Raw genomic sequence first — 21,585 nt, 5'->3', positions numbered from 1 at the left:
ACAAAAACAAGTACAGCTTTCTGAGGCAAAATGTCTTTCAAAGAAATTGGATATGATCACTACTACTTAATACAGCAAGACTCGGTCAAGTATAATCAAATACATATATTTATTTTCCCCATATACTAACTCTTGCTTTATATGGGGACTTTACTGCTCTAAGAAAAACTGTATTTCTGGGATCCTAAAGGTCAGAAGTTGAAATTCACAAAGGACAGGTTTCTCCTAGTCACACTTTTCAGCGCTAGGGGGAAGAATTAGATCTACACCTCATTGCTGCCTCCTTGTCTCGTCCCTTACCTATTGCTTATAAAGAATTGAGTGTGTTTGGGTGACCATATGGTGTCAGAACCGTAATCCCCCCTGGCCCCACCTTCAAAATTCCAGATTAAGCCAGAAGTTTGATTGGTAAAATAGCAAGATTATGTTGTAGTGCTGTACACAGTGGCAGTTTTAATAAAATAAAATACTAAAGTTACAACTCAGTAGCACCATTACAAAAGCTCCTGCAAAAAATGACGCTGCCTTCTTGAACTGGTGTCCTAGCTGGAGACTGGCACTTAATGCAATAATCGATAGTAATAAAATAAACTCTCTTTACTTGAAATTTTTGAAATGGCCACCTCTAGGAAAGCTAAAATTAAACTTGGAAGAGTGCAGAATAATTTAAAAGTTGAAAGCAAACCAGTTGAAGACACTTCCAGGTAGAGGACGTGTAAAGAAATGGGCATTGTTTGAATCTGGCGCATGTGAGAAAGTCTTATCCCTTTCTTCTGCTTGGAAACAACTCTCCTAGGCCGCTGTTTACTTTTATTCATGAAAGGAGGACTTATTTTATGTGCCGATGGTGCCACGATGTGTCCCATTTTTCTGGGAATGGGTAGCAGGGATCTTCTGCAATCCACCTGGCTAGTTACTAGGAGGAGTCCTGCCTTCAGGTGTCAATGAGTAGGCTGAGCACGGAGCGGATTTTGCAGGCAAACCATCGCCTGAGGGGACAAAAGTATTGATAATGGAATTGTTCAAACTCAGGGGTCTGGCGAATATCACGGAAAAAGGCAATGTCAAGGTCAGACTCGGTAAGGATGATCAGGAGGAGGAGCAAAACAAAGAGGAGCCCACCAGTCACAAGGAGCAATCGGAGGACACTGAAAACAAACTTATTCACCTGTTCTGCTTGGGCTCCGCCACCGCTGCCCACACCCTGGCACAAGGCTCGGAGCTCCCTCCCCAGCTCCTCAGCCTCGGCCACCGTGGGCGTGTTGGCCTCAGACTCCTTTTCTTCCTCTATGCTGCAAGGGGCTCCGTTGATCTGCCTGGAGAGCAGCATCAGCTCAAGGCTCTGCTCAGCTACCGGCGTGGGAAGGACGCTGTCCGAGGGACTGTAGATCTCATCCGAAATGATGGTCACACGCTCGGTGCTCTCAGCCCGGTAGGCCCGTGAATGCGACAGGAAGGCATCGCTGTGGGAGGCTGACCGTACCGGGGTGGAGTGGGCACTGTCCCGCAAACACTCGAGCCCTGGAGAGAGGGAGGGAGAGAGAGAGAGGAAGAAAGGGGCTGGCTATGGAGAAAGATGAGGGGAGTCGCCAACGCATTAGACAGTCTCGGCACGGAGACACGGAAGTTGGGCTTTCAATATTTACCTTGATAAAATACTGTTTATCCCAAGATCAAGATGTTGCTGTAAATTGAGCATGGAAGTGAGAGCTATAATCTGGCCAGGTTCAGAAGAATCCTGGAGGAAGTTAACCTTCCCCAACCTAATTCAAAACATTCCTTAGATTCCTCTTCAGAGATTCTGAATGCCAAAAATTCAAGCACAATGCAGGCTTGTGCCTTTTAGTGGTTTGGTGGAAATCAGTTGCATATTCCCAAAATCTGAAGCTCCAAAAATTCCCCATCTGTATGGTAAGCAAATTTAGGGCACATTTGTGAACACCTGGAGTCTTCCCTGTCGCCACACTGAGCAGGCTGACAACATCTCTGAAGACTTTCACTTCAAAGGCTTGTTCTGTCCTGGCCCAGAGAGCAGACCTAGATCTCATGGCCTTAAATTACAGGTAGATTTTGGTTGGAAACGTTTTGATGAAAGGAGCGAGTCAACAATGGAACCAATTAGTTGCGTGTTTTAGGAGGAGGGCTGTTATTTGCTGGGCAGCCATGTCTGTAAGGCTAGGTAGTCTACAAAGCCTCTCTGCAGCACCTCTATGATAGAACTGGTCACATAAGAAAAGCAGGCCAAAGGGGGGTGGGCATCTGGTCCAGAATCCTGTTCTCATAGTATCCAACCAGATGCCTGTTAAGAGACACCTGAAAATAGGACCTGTGTGCAACAGCAGCACTTATCTCATTTGTGATTCCCAGCAACTAGTTTTCAGTGAATTTGCAGCAGCTCAGACTGCCCTTTTAAGTTCAAGGTTTTTAAATTCTTCTACTCTTTAGTTAGGCCTATTATGTTAGTGGCACAGTACAGTGAGAAATTTTATTTAAAAGGCTCAATCTTGCAAAGGATTTTGTCTTCTCCCATTAAGATGTAGGGGGCAAAGCATTTGTAGCCAGCACACAGCATTCTAAAACCATACACCAGCAGAATAACAATGCTTGGAGTTGTCCAACCCTTCCTACGAAAATTAGCATAAGTGCATATGAAACGGGTCTCCTGTCCTTGCGTTCCATAAATCACTTGAGACAGCTCCCTCCCAATTTGGCCACAAGAGGGTGATACAGCACATATGAAAAGGACTCCATGGAAAGGCAAACCTGGCATTTGTGAATGTTTCCTTCATTAAGACTGAAACCAAACCACAGATTTAAAATACACTCCCCACCCCCAGTAACTATAGTAGTTCCATAAAATATACTCAGATTCCATTCCGAGAAAGGATTAACAACGGATGAGGAGCTTGTAGCACACACACCATCCTAACACCCCGAAGGAGGCGAATGTGCAAATGTGGGCTTTGTTCAGAAGAGAGATTCAATCTGGAGAGTGTGCCGCAAAGCTATACGAAGGCACCATTGTGTCCAGACCTCACCTTCCATGATAGAGATGTGCACAGCTCTCCTTCGGGTCCTGGGGACGCTGCTGAGCCGTGGTCCGTGAGTGATGGAAGGACAGCTACGGCTAGGAACCAGCCCTGCCCTACAGAAAGGAAGCACACAAAATGGTGTTCGGAATGCAGCCGGTGTCAGAGGCGAGCCTCCTTAAGATTATGAGCCAAACCCAGGAAATGGCCCCTTCCAGAAAATGCAGGGGTAGAGCTGGAAAACGCATCTGAGGTGGATTTTGCAACTAGCAAAGGAAGAGAGTCTGCTTATACTGACTCAGACCACTGGTTCATTTAGGCCAGGACTATCAACACCAGGGGTCAGCAACCTAAGACCCATGGGCCGGAAGCAGCCCGCGGAGGTCGTTTGACCGGCCCATGAGCCGCCCCCAAACGGAGTTGCCTGCTCGCGTGCTGTGGGCGCGCACATGATCTGGCCCACGGAGGGATCTCCGCAGGACTGATCTGGCCCAGGCAAGATAAATATTGCCGACCCTTGATCTACATTGACTGGTGGCAATGGCTCACCAGCCCAACCTGGAGATTGAACATGGGACTTTCTGGATGCTTTGCTACTGAGCTATGGATCTTCCCCAATGGGGAAGAGACATGGGGAAGCTGTGCCCCCATTTGTTATTGAACTTCCACCAGCTGCAGCCAGCGTGGCTTCTCCCAGGGGAGCCCACAGCTTGTTTTCCAAGCTGCCTTTGCTGAGCCTTACCTGTGTATTTCTGGAGGCTCCCTCTTGATCTTGGCACTAGACTCCATCACTTCTTTCGCAACTCGGCCACTGAAAGTGGTTGGAGAACAGAAGCCGTGACAATAGCAGAAACCACCCTCCCTCCCTCCAGAGATTCTGCTAGCAACTCTTGCCTGCTCTAGACACAGGAATCAGACTTGCTTGAAGCTCAAATTTTACTTTGAAATGTTACGTTGTTTTCCTTCCCTTGTTGCATGGCCTTGGCTGCAGAACTTACCTTGCCGCCTATTAATTGGCTTTTGCTTCTTGGCTGTGCATAGAAGCAGAATTTGGCCCAGCTACAGCAGTCCTTTTATTTCAGATTTTTACTTACTGTATTTATATTCCACCTTTCCTCAAGGAAAGGCTAGGAACCATGATCCCTAGCTAGCAAAACCAGTGGTCAGGGATGATGGGAATTGTAGTCTCAAAACATCTGGAGGGCCGAGGTTGAGGAAGCCTGCTCTATAACCACTACACCTCACATTTAAATTCTGGCATACAACAAAACAGCTCACTCAGAAAACAAAGGGGAAGGCACCTCTTGAATCCTTGCATTATATTGGGAGGAACCCAAATCAGATGAGCAGCCTAGACTTAGGGAGGGATCCAACCTCACCCCCTTCGAGTTGTTTAGTCAGCACCAGCATTTTAACTTGCCTGATGAAATGATACCCACCACAACCCCATGTGCTGTTCTGGGGTTTCTCCCAACCTCCCCCCACAGCAAGTTGTGGGGCAGGGAGAGGAGAGAGGAAGAGAAGCCCTGCTGAGCTAGAAGGAGCTCCTGTTGCACTGGCAGGGCCAGTTACTTAGATCATGCCCAATAATTTTATTTCAAATTCAACACAGCTGAACTTATAATGGACTCGTTTCTCAAGCCACACAGAGGAAGCATCCAAGAACATACCGTACCCAGTAACTGCTACTTACGGTCATTATTTACCTGTATCGGAACCGACTCCCTTTGAAAAATAGGTTACTGCTGGACACAGTGCGGACTTGGCTTGACTTCTCCAACCTGAAACAAAAAAGCAGGCATTGGCAGAAGGCCTGTAACTTGGGTTTTGGCAGCATTCTGCTAGCAGACTTTGTTGGAAATGATGTCAAAGCTCCTGCTCTGAGAGCAGGTAGAGAGATACTTTCTGGTTTTCAAGAAGCCCCTGTGCTCCCCTCGGTTTGGTACCCCTGCCAGTGACCAAGTTGAACATTTTAATTCAGCATCTCGACTTCCTCCCGAAGCTGCTCTTGATCCCCCCCCCTTTTTTGCATTCCAAGTCAAAATGAATGGTCTGACATTAGAAAATAAAAAGATCCTGCCGGATCAGGCCAACAACCCCATCTAGTCCAGCATCCTGCAGCCCACAGTGGCCATCCAGAACCAAATGCCCCAATGGGAAACTCCCAAAGAGGACCTAACAGCAACTTCCCGCTCCTGGGGATCCCAGCAACTGGCATTCAGGAGCATTGCCGCTTCCAAGTGTGGAGGCAGAGCACAGCCATCATGGCTGGTAGCTACTGCACTTGTTGCCCACCCTGCAATGCCTCTGTGTGAATTTCAGACTCACAGCCCAGAGAGTGAGGTAACTTAGCTGCAGAAGAGAAAGAGGTGCAAACTGATAGCTAGGAATCATGGGAGTTGTAGGCCAAAACATCTGGAGGGCCGAAGTTTGGGGATGCCTGATATAGAGTGATAAAGCAGATGCAAGTGTCTCACTCTGAGATTCACAATGGAACATTATCAGCTAGACAAAACATTCCACCCAATCTTCCTCACCTATAAGTAACTGGGAGTGCACAGGAGGCTCGGGGTTGACACCTCACTGCTACCTCACTGCTGGAGCCGATCAGCAATCCCAACACTGGTTGGGCTACTTCACTAGGAGGAGGAATGGGCTTGCTTTTTGGATAAGGCTACGGGTTCTGGCTGCTTCCACACTGCCACTATTTTGCAGGTACACAAGTAAATTTTGGTCATGTAATTAAAGTAGATTTTGTGCTGTCTAGCCTAGCCTAGAATCTTTAGGAGGGGTGCTTTGGGTGAGGCACTGGTTCTGTATAGAGGGGATCAAGGATAGAACAGAGCGGTCTTAATTGCATCCATCATCTGGTTTCTGGGGATGCATAAGCAGAAGACAATGTACTGTACCAGTGCTGCTATTCATCTGGAAAAGAAGCAAAAAGATTTGTGAAGCAAAACGGCAGCTGTGCTTCATGTTAATATAATGAGAAATGAGACGGCCTGATTGCAGCTTACCCAAACAGAACAAAGCAGCACACATTTTCTTGCAGCCCACCGACTACAAGGAAGCACACTAGAGAAAGCAACCTTCTATTTTATAAGCAAAACACCAATTTAGAGGGGGAGAACAAAGTATTCTGTTTGGAGGCTACCAGAGATGGAACGCCTCTTCACAAATAGTCCGTGTTTCTGGCCCATTGTTCCTTAGCTACTTCTCAAGCTGGCTGTTCAGTTGCTGGTCAGAAACTTTCTGGGGCCAAGATATTCTTGTAACGCCCAGTCAGCCTCCACCTTGTCCTAGATCCAAACTGCAGCTAAAAGTGGGGTGGCCCAGGCAGAAGTGAAAAGGAAGCTGGCAGGAAAGCAGCCCTGATCCCTTCCTGCAAGTAGCTTTGTTGTTGTTTTTTTGCAGAAAGGAGGGTGGGGGCAATCCAGATTCAGAGCAGCCCCCACACGCATACACACAGTTTGCCCAGGCATGTTTCCACATCCACACCCGACACCGTCAGCGGCTGCTGGGAATGATCACACCTGCCCCACGGACAAAATTCATCCTGGGGGAATTTATTTCATGCTTACTTATAAAAGGCTTGATTTTCAATCCCACATTTCCAGAGGTGCTTGCAGGCTTCAGGAGTTGGAGCAAAATATGTCAGAACAATTTTCTTTTCCTATAGAAAGCCCAGGGGGGAAAAACCCGTGAGGTTAATTCACAAGCTTGGTTCACAGACAGCATGCTCAGTGAGCTAGCTTTAAATGCAAATGGCCCGAATGCTATTTGAACGGAAGAAGGATGGGAAAGCAATTTCCCTGAAGGAGTTTTGGGTTTGCTTTCCATAAATAAATATAGGTGGCTCTATAAGCAGCATCACACTCTGCAAAACCTGGAAGCTGCTCAGGATAAGATGGCAATAGCATACACTACAAGTGGTGGTGCGATTTTTACCTGGGTCGCATAAACAGTGGATGAGATTGCAATACTATTTGTGAGGAGTCTTGCACAAAAGGCTCCGGCTGTTTTGTTTCCACTGTCAGAAATGATGGCAGGATTCGACTTTCCTCCTGGCAACACCAACAATGCTACCTTTGCAAATGCACCTGACCCTTAAGGATACCTAATAGAAGTTATTATAAGGCCAGTAAGTATTAGATTGAGCATCCTTAAACTTAGCCATGCCGCTCAATATATGTGGTGCTTCAGGATAGAGTGTGGCCAGAAACAGAGTCAGGAATCCTAAACATTGCATCTCTCTTGGAACAGAGGCAAAAGCTATACCTACACAGTTACGGCGGCAGAAGAAGGTACTCACCTCTTTCTGACTTACATATAAATAGAACGTCTTGCCTTCGAATTTCAGTTTTGTCACTTCGTTCCTACAAGCACAAAAAAGGCACTTGTGTAAACCAGGGGATGCAGCCTACCTCCCATCGCACAGCATTATGAATGCAGAGCCTACACACAGCGTGGAATAGATTCCGGCAAGATGCAGAAATTGAAAACCAAATTGTTTGCATGAAACGCAAAGTCAATAAACAAAATGTTTTAGAGGGCAGCAGTTGCAGGAGTTTCAAGTCCAACATTTGCAGTTCATCCAAAGTGTAACACGGTTAGAGAAGAGGACTCCTGGCTCAAAAACAGTGGCTGAGGTGAGAGGAATCTCAGCGCAAAAAGGTGAGTCTTAAGTGGGGGGTGTCCAGGAGCCACCTTGCAAACTTTTGTTTTATAAAACGGGTGCATATCTGGATGAGAATACCAAATGTAAGATAACCACACTTAGCTGATGAGGCCAAAATCTGAGATACAGCAAAAGGATGAGCAACAATGCGACCAGGTCTGGAGCAGGGTCTGGAGGGGCTTTTAGGTGACTGTGCCAATAAACATGGACAATGCAGTTCAATGCAGACAGATGTACAAAATAATACATTTTGGGGCAACAAACCAAATATTGAGAGTACAGATTACATGGAACAGTCATGCAGCGTACTGACCAGGAAAGGGGTTTAGGGGTTATTGTAGAAAAATCCTTGAAGCCATCAGCCCAGTGTGTGGCTGCAGTAAAAAAGGCAAACAGGATACTGGGGTACATCAACAACGGGATACAATACAAAGCAAGAGAAGAAGAAGAAGAAGTGACACTAGCTACATTGTATGGACCAGATCACAGCTCTACTTCTTGTGCCCTGAGCAACGGGGTAAGGGGGTGGGGTGGGGAAAGAGGCTCTCGTGCCCCTTGTGAGGATGGGAGGAGTCCCCAACAGGAATGGCGGGGTGTGTGTGGGGAATGTCATTCTTTTCTGCACCTGGAAAATTAGGAGAGATTATCCAGTATGGAAAACCTACAGGGGCTTTTTTTGCAGGGGACAGATTCTCTGATTAGCTATGGGCGTTCTGTACAAAACACCATGGATCATGCTTTCTTACAAGGTAGGTGGATGAAATACTATCTCATCGGAGGAGAAGGAGGGCAGGAACAACAATCTTGCATCACTGCATGGCCATATATTTTTTTGCATGGCAACAGTAGGATTGGAGGCCCAGGTGAAAACCAGTTCATAAAGACATCAGAGCTAATAGGTGAACAATCTGTCTTGGGAATTCCAGATGAAGCATTTTGCATATTTAAAAAACTACAGAAATAATCACAAAGGAAAGATCTCAAGGAAATGAACAGTATTGTGCATTATTGAGTTGCTCCCAGGAATGCTCCTCCTCCTATGTATTGCACTGCCCAGCTGTCTACCTTTGGGGCAAGGACAGTTTTCAGGGTGTCTTGTCCTTTGTAAGGAGATAGATTTGACCCTGGTGAGTAAACGATTACTTTGGAAATACAGTGGTACCTCTACTTACGAATTTAATGCGTTCCGAACACACATTTGTAAGTCGAAAAAATTTGTAAGTCGAATCCCATAGGAATGCATTGGGAGAAAAAATTCGTAAGTCGAAGCAACCCTATCTAAAAATTCATAAGTAGAAAAAATCCTAACTAAACCGCATCCAAGATGGCGGACGGAGCTCCATTTGTAAGTAGAAAAATTCGTAAGTAGAGTTATTCTTAAGTAGAGGTACCACTGTAAAGGTAAAGGGGCCCCTGACCATCAGGTCCAGTCATGTCCGACTCTGGGGTTGCGGCGCTCATCTCGCTCTATAGGCCGAGGGAGCCGGCGTTTGTCCGCAGACAGCTTCCGGGTCATGTGGCATGACAAAGTTGCTTCTGGCGAACCAGAGCAGCACACAGAAACGCCGTTTACCTTCCCGCCGGAGCAGTCCCTATTTATCTACTTGCACTTTGATGTGCTTTCGAACTGCTAGGTGGGCAGGAGCTGGGACCAAGCAACGGGAGCTCACCCCGTTGCAGGGATTCGAACCGCCGACCTTCTGATCAGCAAGCCCTAGACTCTGTGGATTAACCCACAGTGCCACCTGGGTCCCTTTGGAAATAGCCACTGGCAATTTCAGAGATAACTAAACACCTGGGCAACTCGGGGCCTCAGAACCCATCGACCAGGTCCCCAATTACCAGGAACTCTCTTAGGGAAACATAATATGCTTTCAATAACCAAGGAACACAAATCCTTGGGTTGTGTCCACTGACTGCCAAAGCACATTCCCTCCAGCAGCTAAAATGCAATGCTCACAATCTTTAACCAAGGGGATAAATTCTGGGAAGGATAACTGGTGGAGGGTGGGGGATCCTAAGGCAAAAAGAACAAGTAGGCTTGGGTTTTGCAGAATGACAAGATTTTGGCTTTTCCAAAAATGAAGTGTTGCTGCAGCTCTGAGAGCAATAATTTGGTGCTAATAGGACACAGATTGGGCAGATGTCCCAAGTGCTGCACACTAATGGCTTGCCTAAAGCTTTTCCTGGAACAAAATGCCTAGCAGCCATTCTCACTGGCCATAATAAAGTCTGGAGCTACAGTGTGTAGCTCAAGGCCAAAACCAGCTTCCAGGGTTGCAGACAGCCCTCCACAACCTCATTGCACAAGGACGCCAGGACTCTTTCAGGTATAGCAGATTGCCAGTTGCCTAGGTGTGAAACTGCACATAGCTGGTTATTTACCTGTCACTGAAATACTTAACGTGGTCATCTGTGCACTCACAGCCTAACCTCGTTCCCTACTACAGGTCCTCTGACTTTAGAGTGGGTGCCTTGCAAGGAAATGGGTGGGAAGGTGCTAATCCTGCCCCTCTTGATATACGTGCACATATCAAAAAGTCCTGGCGCTCCAACTCCCTGAAAAGAGCTTTGGGATGTTCCTAGAGAATGACACAGGGCAAGTGAGGAGCCCAGAGAGCGGTGTGACTGCACAGGTGACCACTCAACACTAGACTGAGAGAAGTTTCAGAAATTCAAAGCCGCACTTCTGAAAATGCCCCAGATTTTTCAGAGCAAAATGCTTGTACACTATGTGTAAAATTAATAGTACCCTTTACATCTCCGCTGTCACAATAAAAAGGCTGACTTGTCACATTGTCTCATATCCGGCTGACTGTCCATTTAATTTTAACCACATGATCCCCAAGAAGGACACCTGCCAAACTGCAAGGGGACCCAACAGCTACCCTTGGGGAACAGGTGGATCCATGGCAAGTGTCTTCCAATATAATCAGGACTTGAGGGAGTCCATCAGAAACACTGCTGTCCAGTAGAAGCAGGTGGGACCAAAACCTGCTACCGTATTGGCCCGAATATAAGCCCCCAAATGCCGACCATGAAAAGTTAAAGTGAAGCTTAAAATTGGCTGAAACATACATACAGTAAAACGGAACATTTGCCATTTATGGGTGTAAGTGTCTGCAGAATTTAAAGGGAGCAGCTTATATTTGGGTATTCTCTCTCTCTCTCTGCCCCCCCCTTGAATTTTAAAGGTGCGGCTTATTTGCAGGTGTGGCTTATATTCAAGCCAATACGGTATACCTGAAATTATTTCCTTAAATTTAAGGTATCACCCCCCACCGCCACTCCCATCTAAGTCAGCTTCCTACCCTCTGCATCTATTGCATTGTTTAGCAGGAAACAGCTGCATGCTGGGTTGCTAAGTATTTGTGCCCAGTGGAAACTGGTCCGTCCATGTAGAGCAAAAGCAGTAGCATGCCTCTCCTCCCACACATGTTCTGGGGACTGTAGTTCCAGCCCCGATTCACCATTTTTAAAGTTCTCAGTTGCAGTCTCCACTAAGTGAAATGCAAATGGTACTTGTCTGGGACAAGAATTAGACAAACTGTGTGTTTGTGTATGAGTGTGAGTTCCAGCTCAGAAAGTCCTACCCACATCATGTGTGAATAGAAGCTGTAGAATTTAGTCGTGGGTTCCAGGAGAATGAATGGATGCTAAATCTGACTAGAATAGGAAGCAAGGAAGACTCAAAACCTGAAGCTCCCACCCCCACATTAGAAGCCATGCCCTGTCAAAACACATCAGTTGGGCTGTGAAGAGTTTCCAGACTCTGGACAAAAGGGGCAGGGCAGAGCAAAAGTGGGATGCCAAGCCAACTAGAAGGTCAGATCCTGTCTTAGTCAGCGGGTCTCTGTCCTGCACCAAAGGGGGTAAATGAGGGGCAATAGGGTGATATCAGAGAAAGCTTCCATTGCCACCCAAAAAGGAATGGTAGAACTGGAGGTTCCAGAGCAGAACTCACCATTTGATGAAGTGGACTCGCTTGTTTCCTTGCAGGACAACAAACCCAAACGGGGTGAAGGCCAAAAAAGCAGCATTCCCAGACACATCCTGCAAGAGAGCAATAACTTCTCGTCACACAGCGCAGAGCCAGTAAGGCTTGCAGGACAACCTCCACTCGCATCTACTGGCACAAGAAGCTGTTGTGTAGGAAAGAGCTGACAAGAGGCCTGTGGTGTGAAAATCTCATTTTTCAGCAGCAGGGAAATGAATCGGACAAAAGCAGATTCCACGACTCTCCTCTTGAACATGCGGAGGAGTGGCAAGTTCATCACCTGCCCTTTCAGAAGATTTTACACCCTCAGTGCCTTGGATCGTGTTCCTGGTTTCAAAAATGACTTTGCCCATCATCTCTTCACATAATTTACTGTATATATAGGTCATATTCTTTGTTCCCTCCAGCCCAGCCAGCCAAGGATACTGCCCCAAAGTCTAATAACCTCTTGACCACCCTGGAGACAAGTTAATTGCTCTGTTTTTAATAGTTAGAACCTCGCTGGAGGTTTTCATACAGAGGTTGGATGGCCATCTGTCAGGAATTCTTTATCTGCGTTTCCTGCATTGAAGCATGGGGTTGGATCAGTTGACCCTCGGGGTTCCTTTCAACTCTGCAATTTTATTATTCTGTCTCTTGCAAGCCCCTTTTTGTTCTGATGTCTCTCTAGCCATGAGGTACACCTCTTAAGGCAGGCTGGATATTTCACACAGGGCCAGCCCAAGAGATTTTGCCACCTGAGGCAAGGACAAAATGGCGCTTTCCTCAACCCCAAGCAGGAAAGCCAACCACTCAGGTAGTTGACCTTTACTTCGATGTTGGCAACAGGGCATGAGAGTGCCACGTGGCACACATCCCTGCAGCGTTTGCCACCCAAGGCAGCTGCCTCCCTTTCCCTCATAGTAGGACTGGCTCTGGATGGAGACATTATTGGGAGCAACCTCAGCCGTTGTCAGAGAAGAACTGGGGCCTCCCTGAGGCTTTCCCTCCAGCTCACCCACTTGCTTGAAGGATGGAGATTGTTACAGGACAAACCCCCTGGCTTGGAGGTGGGCACTTCTCTGTGGCCTCTCATTAGCAGGCATGGCCGGGTAGTATGGGAGACACCCAATTCCTCAGGCTGAGAGGAAGGTGCCCACAAGGGTTCTGCAGGCTCTTTCCTGCCAGCTCCAGATTCATTCATACTCCTGACAACCAGCCTCCTTGGTCCCAGTATCAGGATGAGGAGCCTGGTCCAGCTCTTCAGATGTTGGCACAGTAAGCCTCAGACTTGGCCCATCCACTCGCCTCTGGCTCCAGGGCCAGGACCCCACAGGGGTTGTGAGATCAAAAGACTGGCTAGGAAGAAAGCTTTGAAAAATAAACTGTGATGCGAGAATTCGTATTGTCAGGCTTGTTAGTTGGCTAAAGTGTATTCTGACCCTAGCAGTTGTTTTGGAATGCACCCAATTATTTCATAAGACACCTGATTATCTTCCTGCAATGGGAGAAACTGAGGCTCTTATACGTTACCTTTTCAAATGCTGAAATTATGTATGAATTAGAACTAAATTTCTAGCACCATTTGCTATCAAGGTGAGGAAGATGGGCCAGACCTTCAAAACATTAGCTTTTTTTCTTAGCAAACGGGTTTCTAGAAGTACCTCTTTAAACCAGCAGCTTCTGCAGCTTTTACTGAATTTCACGCCACAAAAATCTTCCTATGATCATGGTAGTGACTGTTTGTCCTATCTCTTGCCTATTGCAACACTCTGCAAAGAGATGGTTCCATTAATAATCATTTAATGTACTGCATTTTCTCATCTTTCTAGTGACCTGTGGCCAATACAGAAATGAAAATGAATGGAAAATTTAGATTCCTTGAAGTTGACTCATCTGTCTTTTGCAAGGGAATTCCTCCACGGACACGTAAATAGTGTGTGTGTGTGTGTGTGTGTGTGTGTGTGTGTGTGTTTTGCAGTGTGTGTGTGTTGGGGGGAATTCTGCTAGAATCAGACCAGTGCAGCTTCCAGCATGCCAGGGAGCAAGTTGGTTTGATGGCGATCCTCGGGGCTTGCTGCATTGGAGCACACAGTCTACCAAGCACAGACCCCACCTCCAGGGCTGACAAGGGGAGTGTGTATTGTTGGGGGGGAGAAACTGGTACAAATTACTGGGGCCCAGCAGTCTGGAAGGGGGCCCAACTATCTTGAATATGTTTTATGCAATTCTTAACAAAATACATATTTCGTGTTCAATGCATGCACAATTCTAAATAGCGCCTTTGCAAACTTCTGTTGTGACCTGAGCATTTCTGACTCTCTACAAACATTTGGACTTTGACCGTAGCCTCATCTTATTAAACGCAGTCACATTCGTATGTTTTCATGTGCAAGTACAACAAAGTTGTTGTGTGGTGCTCATTGTGTTGCGTTGCATGTACAAGTTTAACGTTCAAAGTGTCTGGTTAGTTCAGCAACGATGGTCTGGGTAATTCTGTTATTGATAATAGTCATTAAGATCTTAATATTTTCAACAGACACAACTATTACCATATTATTAACATAAAAATGAGGTCACACTTTTATTTCACACTCTATGTAAATATTTTTAGCCTGTCTGCCCTTGCTGGGGGGAACCCCACAACCTGCTCTTGGCACCCTTGCCCTCCTCCCCCATTGTGGCAGAACCTGTGGCACCCACTTTGCGTTCATCACATTCCCCCCCCCTCCCACCTGAACCACAGTCACCTTCCACAGAGAGGCCTGCCAGGGCCCCCTGGGGATAAATTAGTGCTTTGCCCTGCTCAGCCTAATTAAATGAACTGGTAGTTTCTTCCGCAGATGAAGATCGCTCCCTAGGAGGGCAGCAGTAAGAACAGGAAAGGGAGGCATGACACTGGTTAGGGGAAAGTGAAGAGCCATGCAAATTATGACTGTCTTCGTGTCATTGTTAATATTCTGTCCTCAGGCTGATTGCAACCTGTTTTGCTGAATTGTGGGATATTGTAACACTAGACTTCATTGCTGGCTGCCCTGAATGCCTGATCTAAGACCAAAAGCAACATCCACCGAGCATAGAAGTTTTACAAAACCATCTCATCGCAAGTTGAAACTAGAGGGAAAGGGCATCTGCTTTGCATGTGGGACATCCCAGGTCCAGTTCCCAACAGCATCTCCAGGTAAGGTGGAAGAGATTGAAAGATCCCTGCCTGAAACCCTGGAGAGCTGCTGTCAATCGCTATAGATGGTACCGGGTGGGATGGAGGAAGGGTCTGATTCTGCTTAAGGCAGCTTCCTATGGCCTCCAAACTGTCCATGGGCTGGTCTCCATTAGTACCGGGCCTAGGAAGGAAGATGGACTTTCAAAGGAAGATGGATACAGCCACCAAGTTGTGGTTTGTTTTACTCTCTGGTTGCATGGCCAACTGGTATGTGTTTGAAGCAGCTACTTCCTCCGTTACTGACCTGCAAGGCCAGTTTACTTCTAGAAAACAGCTCCGTGCAGAAGTGACTGAAATCCCACAAGAGATCTCCCTAAGGCACCGCCGAGTCTTGGGGAGGTTGCTGCTTTGTACCTTACACGGATGTGGGTCAACTCCATACGTCTCCAGGGTCTGAGCTTTCCTTAAAAAGTTTAACTCTGAAGTAGCTGGTGTCTGACCACTGGAAGAGAGGGGGGGAGGAGAGGGAAATGGGGGCAATCAGCTTGAATCAAAACATGCCCAGTTTACATTCATAGGTAAAGAGACAAAGGCGATGAAGTCGTGTACAAATCGTTGAAATGAAATGGGGGGGGGAGGAAAAGTTCACATCTTAGCCATATGGTGCCTGTTGAATTTCTGCCTGTCACACAGCTGTTAAAGAACAAGGTGCAACCCTGAGGAAGTCCCAGGGTACCCATCTGGGTCGCTGACCTCTGTCGTCTGCCTGTGGCCTTTCACTTTAGCCAGTGTGGGCCCTGTGCATTGGAAGAATCCTAGAATTGTAGAGTTGGAAAGGACCCAAAGGGTCAACTGAGGAATCCCACCCAAGAGAGTGAGCCCTGCTAGGCCAACTGTGCATCTAAGACCCTCTGGGGCTCAGCACACGGCTGCTGCAAATATGCTTATGCAAACTGGCCTAATTTTCTTTTATAAAACTTTACTTAGGTCTTCCTGTTCTAGTTATTAACAGCTGGATTTATTATGCTGGGATTGTTTGATGGCTTTTACTTCACCGGCACATGGCAACTAATAAACATAATTAATTAATAAATAAATTCCATGCATTTCAGGTATCATCCTGAAACAGGGACAGCTCAGAAGGAGTTGCCTAGGTGGATGGCCACTACCCCATGCACTGACCCCCCCAGGCACACCCCATCTCAGGGCAGATTTGTGTCTGCATGAATTTTCATTGCAGACCTAAGAATGGATTGCGTACCCACCGCCTGCCCCCAAGTAAGGATCCAGACAAAGCACAGAGCTGGAAGGTCACCTGAGCTCAATCTTGTGGATCTCTGCAATCTTCCTTTCCAGCTTTTCTGAATGCTTGGGAAAGAACTGGAACTTGGAGCTGTAGCCCTCAGGGTGCTTTCCGGGGTCATAGTCGCCAATCTCCGCTGAAGGACGAGAGAGAGAGAGAGAGAGAGAGAGAGAGAGAGAGAGAGAGAGAGAGAGAGAGAGAGAGAGAGAGAGAGAGAGGAATCAGCCACAGGCCCAGGCAAGGGCTGCTCTGTTCCCTTTCAGTATATGGAGCAAGTCAAGTCAGAGAGCACTAAATGCCACAGCCTTCCCCAAGCTGGTGCTCTCAAGAAGAGCCTGGCTGGATCAGGCCATTGACCCATCTAATCCAGCATCCTGTTCTCACAGCGGCCAGCCACATGCCTGTGGGAAACTCACAAACAGGATTCGACCACAAGAGCACTCTCCCCTCCTGCGGCTTCCAGAAATTGGTATTCAGAAGCATTGCTGCTTCCAGCTGTGGAGGCAGAACATAACATCCATCATGGCTAGTAGCCATCAATGTGGGACGTATAGGATTCCACCAATCCCTGCTCCGGATGGCAGAACAGCCCAGAAGCAGGAGCCCAAGACAGCAGCCATATGGCATTCCTGTGCACGGTGCCCTTGTAAATGAAATTATGCCATCAGTACTTATCATGGAAAGCAAATGTACCTTGCCAAGAGGCATTACCTTGAAGGATGTAGGCAGCTAACAGAGCGGCGTCTGATGTCTTGCACAGGAGGCGGCCGTGATAGAGATCTCTTTTGATCTGCAAGAAGACGAGATACCTGACAAGAGAACCACAGCAAACAGGGAGTCAGTGACGCCTCTCATTAGACCCAACCTAGAGTAGCTTCCGTTACACAGTTCTTACAAGGAGCGGTGCTTCATAGCAGCAGAAATAAAGAACAGAAGAAAGGTCCAGCCTCCTGTTCTCGCAGTGGCCAGCCAGATGCCCCCAAAGGGAAGACTGCAAGGAGGACTTGGGTGCAACAGCCCTCTCCCCTCCTGCAGTTTCCAGCAGCTGATAATCGGAAGCATCACTGTCTCCAACCATGGAGGCAGAGCCATACCCCCTCTCCAAGAATTCATCTGATCTTTTAAAGCTATCCAAGGTTGGTGGCAATGGGAGAAATTTGGGTAGTTAGATCACCTGCCTTTATGCATCTGTGCCTTTTATTAACTCTGTATTGCCCATTGTGCCTCAGCAATTTGCATGTAGATCACACCAATCTAAGCATTAAAGCAGGGGAGTCCAACCTCCCAGACCAAATGGGCTGCAAGAGCACTTTGACAGAGAACCCAGCAGCCACACACTGAATTAAAAGTTAAAAATAATAAGACATATACAATTAATGTATTTAATTAAACATATATATTTAAATAGAACAATAGATTTAATTAGATACAAAAACTAATAAGATTTAAAACACTTATTTATTAAACAGATTTAATACGCAGATACATGCATTTTTGTTAACAATGCAGACATCAGTGGGATGCCCGAAATAGAGAATTCTTCACATCTTGATCAACGTCCACAGGCAAATCTTGAGTGAATTGTCTTGCTGTTTAGAGTTTTGGACTTTATGAAGTTCATGTTTGAAAATGCTTGTTCACAGACATACCCCATGCTTCTCGGCACCAAAATTCCTTTCTCTCCCCCACCAATCGGTGCACCCCAAATCTCAGACCTCTCTGTATTGCAAGAAAGCAAGCAAAGTATTCCATACTGAAACACACAGAGACACACCCACCCCATGCTTCTTCTCTGTACTGCCCACATCCCGGGAAGCTCCAGTGCTCCAGAACCCTGTCAGCCTGGTGATGCAGCCATGCAATGATGGGCTTGAGAGCACAGCCTGGTGGCTGCGCAGAGCTCCTCCAACAGCAGAGGAGGAGGAACAGCAGCTGCAGCAGCCTGCCTTCAACGGCAGCACACACACACACTGCTGTCTCCTCCAGCCTGGCTGTGTTGCCCTGGATGAGGTAGAGGGTGGGGAGCTGGAGAGCCACCAAGACTGGCCTCGGGGGTTACGTGCTGGACCACCCTGCCTTTGGAAAGAATCTTTCTTTGGGTTCCTGTTCTTCAACAACTGGGAGGCAGGACAGGTCTATGCACAGTTGGATGCACACTGTTCTATTCCTGCACTTTTGCAATGGAATATTGAGCAACACAAGTCAAGGCAGGAGCAAAGGGGGCCCCTAGGGTGTTCCAATCCAGTTCCCCAAAGAGCTGTTCCTCCTCTGAGCACCTGATTGCTGTCCAACCTTTTCAGAAGCACTGATCACTTTAATTTCATTTGCTTATTAAAATGAGACGTTTTACCTTGCCCTGGTCCTTGCTTTGCCCTAGTGAAATCAGTGCTCAGTTGTGCCATTTTCCCTTTTGATTTGAAGCGTTCCAGAAAATAAATAGTTTTAAAAGCAGAAATAATCATCTTTCTTTAATAAAACTGAATTAAGAAACTCTTGTATTTACTTTCACTGGAGATATCGTTAAGAAATGGCATATTTTTCAGCTGAAATGAACTGACTCACCAACAGCCAGGCAGTTAACCATTTTGATTCCTACTTTCTCATTTGTTACATTCTCTGACTTTCCAACCCAGAAGATTTGAGAGATGACATGAATTAGCTTACAGACATGCCAGCTAAAATTAGGTTTGCCCCCATTTAAAATCTCCTGGCTATGAAAAGCAGAAATTGCTGGGTTGCAGGGACACAGAAAGTAATCTAATTCCTCACCTGCACGAGGGAGATATGCCAAGAGAGGGGGCCAGGCAGCCAAAAAATATGTAAAGCCAGATTATCCGGGAGCCAGGGCAGCAACTGGCTCCAGCCCCCACCTGCAGCAACTCAGCCTCTTACTCCGCAAATTCTCGGATTGCAAGAATTTGTTTTGATGACCTGAAGTGGTTGGGTTTCCATTGCCTCCCCAAATATATTTCTGGATGGGATTTCAATTTGCCTTATTATCTTTGACGACTGTCAAGGCACTGACCTCTGAGCAGTCCTGATTAGCATATCAAACATGGACATAATGCCAGCCATGCCTCCCACTGGCCATTCCACATTCAAATCCAGGCCTAATGGATGCACATTAGGGTGATGACTTTTTCTTTTTTTCTCAAAAATTATTTGCTGTAGCACAAATGGATGAACTTTTGCCTATTAATGACTAAAATGAGGTAAATTCCTTTGAAATATTCAAAAAGGTTACGCACACACCGTTTATTATTTTTTTGTATTACGTTTTACCATTTCATAAAATTGTATTAACAATTCTATATATATTTCGTATCAAATTTGGACACAACACCACATTCCACAATGGGGAGTGTTCTTAGCAACATAGGGTATACCAGGGGTCCCCAAACTAAGGCCCGGGGGCCAGATGCGGCCCTATCGCCTTCTCAATCCGGCCCACGGACGGTCCAGGAATCATGTTTTTACATGAGTAGAATGTGTCCTTTTATTTAAAATGCATCTCTGGGTTATTTGTGGGGCATAGGAATTCATTCATATATTTTTTTTCAAAATATAGTCTGGCCCCCCACAAGGTCTGAGGGACAGTGGACCGGCCCCCTGCTGAAAAAGTTTGCTGACCCCTGGGGTATACAAATGTGACACCTGCGCAAGGTAAAAGCCTCTTTTTGGGACCTCAAAACTCAGCCAGCAGACCCTGCCGGACATGCTGGGGAAAGAACCTACAGGAGAGGTAGCAAAACATCGTCCTCTAGCGGCGTCTATACTGTTACTGCAGCTAAAAAAAGCTTCCTTGTGTGTTTGATGACCCTATATAATGTTGTATATATGTGACTCTAAAGCTTGGGTTCAATTTTATATCCGCTTACAGTGACTTCAAAAATGGTCAAAAAACTGATAAAAATTTTAAAATCATTTTGTGTGTGAGGTTTTTTTAATCAAATCTCTTTGAAAGTAAGATTTTATCTAATCTTTAATGAAAGCTCATCAAATTATGATACAGGGAAATGAGGTTGTAAAAAAGTCATCACCCTAATGCACATTGCAGCAGTTGCTGAAAGAAGCATTTACCATAAAATCTGCAAATCAAACAGGGCAGGAAGTCTGGGATCCATCCTGGCAGATTCTAAGGAGAAGGGAGTTGTGCACTTTTTCCAAATAAGCACCCAAACCGAGCTGCTACCTCCCAGATTGTACCCTATTATTCTGCACTCGGTTAGGCTTGAAGAACCATCAACTGCAACAGATGAGCAGCCATGGTGGACTAAAATGGGTGGGAAGAATGAAAAAACAAAACTCTGCACTACTTTGTACGGGTTGCTTGACTTTTTTTTGCTGACTCTAGGTAACAGTTGTGTGGCATCTTGGATGATGCTACTATTGAAGGGAACATCATAGCATCGGTAAAATACTGACAGCCAGAGTGGTATGGTAGTTAGCATGTCAGACTAAAATTTGAGAGACCAGGGTTCAAATCCCCACTTGGCCATGAAGCTCACTGGGTGGCCTTGGGCCAGTCCCTCTCAGCCTAACCTACTTCACAGGCCTGCTGTGAAGATTAAATGGGGAAGGAAAGAACCATGTGTACCACACTGAGCTCCCCCAGATGCGTTTTGGTAACCCACAGCCTGCATCCCACTTGGGCTCACCTAGGTAACTAATATTCTCCTGGTCCAGTTCCTGATCATGATGAAAATGGTACAGAGCATCATTTTCTTTCTTTCCTTCCTTCCTCCCTCCCTTGCCCCTGGCCTCATCTCTTATTTACCTGCTCCCTCTCAGCTGTTTGGGTAAAGCAGGACATTATCCCATAGTGCCCAGCAAACTACAAAATAACAGAGATTAGAAATGAACTATGGAATTTAGAAATTATGTTTCGCCAGCAGATGGGCTGTGGGGGCTAGGAAACCAAATCTTCAGTTGGGAAAGGAAATAAACTCTTTTAATTGGGGCATTGTACAACAATAAACACAATGATTTTCTTCAGTTATAACCTTGAGTCTGTGGAGTTAAGTCGTTATGCTTTACTCCCTGTGCCCCTGTGTCACTAGTAGTGAGCAAATTTCAACCCTGATTAGATCCCCAAATTAACCGACCCAAGCCAGAGGTCCATAGCTCAGATCTTCCTGGCAGCTGTTTAGGGGAGGAAAAAGCTAAGCTCATCAACTTTGCTGTTCAAGACTCCCCAGGCCGCATCATCCTTCCATCTAATGCATTTACAGACCACCTGAAATGGCCGAAATCCATGTTTTCTACACTTGCACTGGCTGCAAGCTGCCCCAACCAAGCCCCACTTCAGAACAAAATAGACTTTTGCCTGCCGCTCTGATTCTTGGCCCGGGGGGAAAGGAAGCAAAGCTGATGCTCCACCTCTGATCATGATGGTGAGCATCTGCAAAAACCCACCTTCTCAATGCACACAGGTAA

At 46.4% G+C, this 21,585-nt stretch overlaps 1 protein-coding gene across 3 annotated transcripts in view; it reads right to left on the bottom strand.

Moving 5' to 3' along the window:
• Positions 1-429: 429 nt before the first annotated feature.
• FRMD5 (FERM domain containing 5) overlaps positions 430-21,585 on the bottom strand; it is a 138,777-nt gene continuing 117,621 nt past the window's right edge. The window contains exons 5-15 of one of the 3 annotated variants that reach the window (XM_035131945.3): positions 16,861-16,958; positions 16,162-16,285; positions 15,261-15,348; positions 11,672-11,760; positions 7,342-7,405; positions 6,611-6,702; positions 4,736-4,810; positions 3,772-3,840; positions 3,039-3,145; positions 1,169-1,521; positions 430-989 (exon numbers count right to left, since the gene is read on the bottom strand). In XM_035131945.3, the coding sequence (XP_034987836.1) occupies positions 942-989; positions 1,169-1,521; positions 3,039-3,145; positions 3,772-3,840; positions 4,736-4,810; positions 6,611-6,702; positions 7,342-7,405; positions 11,672-11,760; positions 15,261-15,348; positions 16,162-16,285; positions 16,861-16,958 (1,207 nt within the window). In that variant the 3' untranslated portion in view covers positions 430-941. Of the gene's footprint in view, positions 1,522-3,038; positions 3,146-3,771; positions 3,841-4,735; positions 4,811-6,610; positions 6,703-7,341; positions 7,406-11,671; positions 11,761-15,260; positions 15,349-16,161; positions 16,286-16,860; positions 16,959-21,585 lie in introns of all 3 variants that reach the window. The other 2 variants (XM_035131943.3, XM_035131944.3) reach the window with 2 other exon arrangements.

The sequence above is a fragment of the Zootoca vivipara genome, chromosome 13 (genome assembly GCF_965207765.1).
Source record: "Zootoca vivipara chromosome 13, rZooViv2.hap1.1, whole genome shotgun sequence".
In the NCBI taxonomy this organism is placed as follows: Eukaryota; Metazoa; Chordata; class Lepidosauria; order Squamata; family Lacertidae; genus Zootoca; species Zootoca vivipara.
The sequence above is the reverse complement of the archived record's forward strand: the minus strand, read 5'-3'. Positions and strand labels throughout refer to the sequence as shown.